Genomic DNA, 3,112 nt, shown 5'->3' with positions numbered 1-3,112 from the left:
CTAAATAAAGTTGTGTGTTGTAGCTAAACCGTTACAGTGTGCAAGTGTAGACAGTGTTTGGGTCACTTTATTGCCAGACCCAGGGGAGGCTTTGTCTGTCCTCCTTTCGTCCATACATGGGCATAAAAGGGACCGGTCTGTCCCTTTCGGGTCTGTCCCTTTCGTCCATACATGGGCATAAAAGAGGTTTGTAGGTGTGTTACGTACGAGGAATTTATTCTGGGTCTGGCAGAACCAGGTCTCCTGGTCTTATTTATTCTATACATCTGATCCATGCCTACACACCCGTCTCTGAGCTGAGGAGGTGTGCATAAGACTTTGTTGTTAACATAGATAATCATACCGTGGAAATGGTGGGCAGTGGGCGGGGTTTTGGCGGGCGATGTAATTTTCTCTGGTATTCATGGCTGCCAGTTCCCACCTGATGTTGTGTGGGAGTCCCGACTGCTCCAGATCGTACTGTACAGCTGCTAGCTTGCATAACGTCTTCAGACTAGGATTTAAGTCTAAAATGTACAGGTTATCGAGAATTGACGATGTTCCTAAGAGGATGATACGATCCCCCACCACACAACAGCATGTAGAAGGCGTCTTACTCGTTGGGTGTTTCCCCTTGGGCTCAACCACCTGCTTCCAGGAGAAGGTCTCTCGGTTGAATTTCCACAGGTCGTTGATCCGCTCGTCCCACGTTTGACTACCAAATATGTACAGCTCTCCATTGTAGGCAAAGGCTGAGTGACCCCAGTGTCCTTCTGGGAGCTGTGCAGGTGGCGTGCTCAGCCAGCAGTCTGTCTCTGTGTCAAACACTCTGATGTTGTTGTATTGTGTGTTGTACGATGAGCAGTACCCAAACACAAACATCTTTGTCCCAATGATGGTGGCAGAGTGACTCCCTAAAGCTTCTCCTCTGGAGTTAGTAATTAAAGACCAGATCATTGTGGTGGTGTCCAGCTTGTAGATACTAAAACATTTTATCTGACTACTAAAGTAATAGCCGCTATAATAGGATCTGCTAAATCCTCCATAGATATACATGGCCTTACCCAAGACACAGGCAGTGTGGCCTTCCCTCGCCACTGGGACAGTCCCAGAAACCTTGGTTTTGAGCCATCTGTGTGCGTCAACATCAAAGGCATAAAGCGTGTTGCAGTACTCATAATAGCTTTTACAACCCCCCCAGATATAGACAACATCTTCCATGAGCACAGCGCTGTGGCCATGGCGCATGGCGGGAACTTCAACGGGACGTTCTCCTCTTCCAGTTGACAGCGTGGGCAACGTCGTCCAGCGCAGAGACACTGTGTTGAAGATGTGCACACTGAACTGAAGCTTCCCCCTGTATACATACCCTCCAAATGAATAGACCATGTGTCTCACTGCCAGTGCAGTGTGGTTGGCTTTATTTGGTCCTCCTTTCAGATGGACCGTCCAGCAAAACATTCCAGAAAACGAGCAGTACGATAAACTCAAATGGATGAACTAGCTATGTCAAACAATGGAGTGACATTGTGCACGTTAGCACTTATATTGTTATTATTATATCGGCACAAACATCACCCAAAAGCTTCGCCAATCTGCAACACTGATGCCTTGCTTTGGCCAATCAGGGAACCCGATGCCTGCTGCTATTCTTCATATGGCAAATTGACCTCCAGAATAAAGATCCCAGCACCGTCAGGCTTTGGAAAGTCTTTCCAGTCAGTCATAATCAAACTTGGTTTGGTTATGTGTATGACACTGCCTAAATGAGTATTTAAATGAAGCAATAAGAAATTATGCATGGGCTGTGAATGGGAAAACGTTAATATAATAAAAAATAAAAAAGTTTAAGTGAGGCCTGCAGACACCATTAGACGCTGTTTTTTTTCAGCCATATTGGAAAGAAATCGAGCCTCTCTTACTTCCTTCACAGGTGTTACCAATGACATTAATGAAGGCTCTGTTCCATTCTGGTCAAACAGAGTCCGGGTGCTGATATTGTTCATGTTCACGGGGGGGGTTTAACCACTTTAATCCTGCATCGGTTATTTGATAACAGCAGATCAAGTGAGGTTGTAGATCTGCTATTTTTTTTAAAAAGGGAACAACTCAGATTATTTTTTAAACAACATAATGGGGGGTCCCTGGCACAAAATAATTTCAGATGGGGTTCCACCACCAGATACATACTGTCATTTTAGATTTTTGTGTTGGCTATTCAAAAATCGCAGATAGGCTATACAAGGTCACTCGCTGCAAGCTTGTACATCTGCTGTTTTAGAATTACTTTTTTTTTAATCTTGAAAAATGTTTAATAACATTTTCGGATGGGGTCTGTGGCCAAATATGCATATCATTTTGGGGGCCTTGACATGAAAAAGTTTGAGAAACACTCTGTGTTACGGTATGGAAGTGTGGTGGGCTGATTCAGTGCTATGTGGTGCTGTGTGGCAGCATGCAATGTGCTCCAACCTCTGCAGCTTCAACCAAGCCTCGCAGACCAGTGGCGGGAAAAGTTCTCAAATTTGTACCAAAAGTAAAAGTACTCATTATGCAGAATGTCCCATTTCACAAGTTTTCAAAAAAGCTCTCTTTTCTAAATAGCAGATCTACAAGCTCACAATGTGTCGCATAGCGAAGCATTGTGAGCTTGTAGATCGGCTATTTTCAAATGGCCAAAATAGGCTGAAGTGGTTAATGTATGTTTTGTAATAATAATCCAAAGAAATCTACAAAGTAACTAGTAGTAACTCAAGTTTTCAAATAATTGTAGTGTATTAAAAGTACAATATTTGCCTCTGAGATGTAGTGGAGTAGAAGTAAAAGTACCGAAAATTGGAAATACTACAATAAAGTAAAGATACCTCGAAACTGTACTTAAGTACAGTACTTGAGTAAATGGACTTAGTTACCTTACACCATTGTCGCAGACCAAAGGACACAGGTGCCAGTTTGTCCCCTGGATGTGACTCGGCTATTACAAAATGGTACCGTTTATACAGGCTTTTAAAGGCTTAATGAAACACAAGCTCAGGGGGGGGATTATCCAACAGCTGCTGGAGGCCAAATTGGAAGGCAAAAAAAATAACGTCTGCACGTGAGAGATCAACCTGACAACCACTCAACACACACA

At 43.5% G+C, this 3,112-nt stretch overlaps 1 protein-coding gene across 1 annotated transcript; it reads right to left on the bottom strand.

Moving 5' to 3' along the window:
• Positions 1–324: 324 nt before the first annotated feature.
• LOC311054273 (kelch domain-containing protein 3-like) lies at positions 325–1,440 on the bottom strand (the record flags this gene model as incomplete). The annotated part of the gene is made up of 1 exon (XM_084070149.1): positions 325–1,440. The coding sequence occupies one exon, from the start codon at positions 1,438–1,440 to the stop codon at positions 325–327; it is 1,116 nt and encodes a 371-aa protein (XP_083926275.1).
• Positions 1,441–3,112: the final 1,672 nt, after the last annotated feature.

Source organism: Gymnoscopelus microlampas, assembly GCF_963454915.1.
Source record: "Gymnoscopelus microlampas genome assembly, chromosome: 10".
Lineage (NCBI taxonomy): Eukaryota > Metazoa > Chordata > Actinopteri > Myctophiformes > Myctophidae > Gymnoscopelus > Gymnoscopelus microlampas.
Note: the sequence above shows the minus strand (reverse complement) of the source record. Positions and strands in the feature narration are given on the sequence as shown.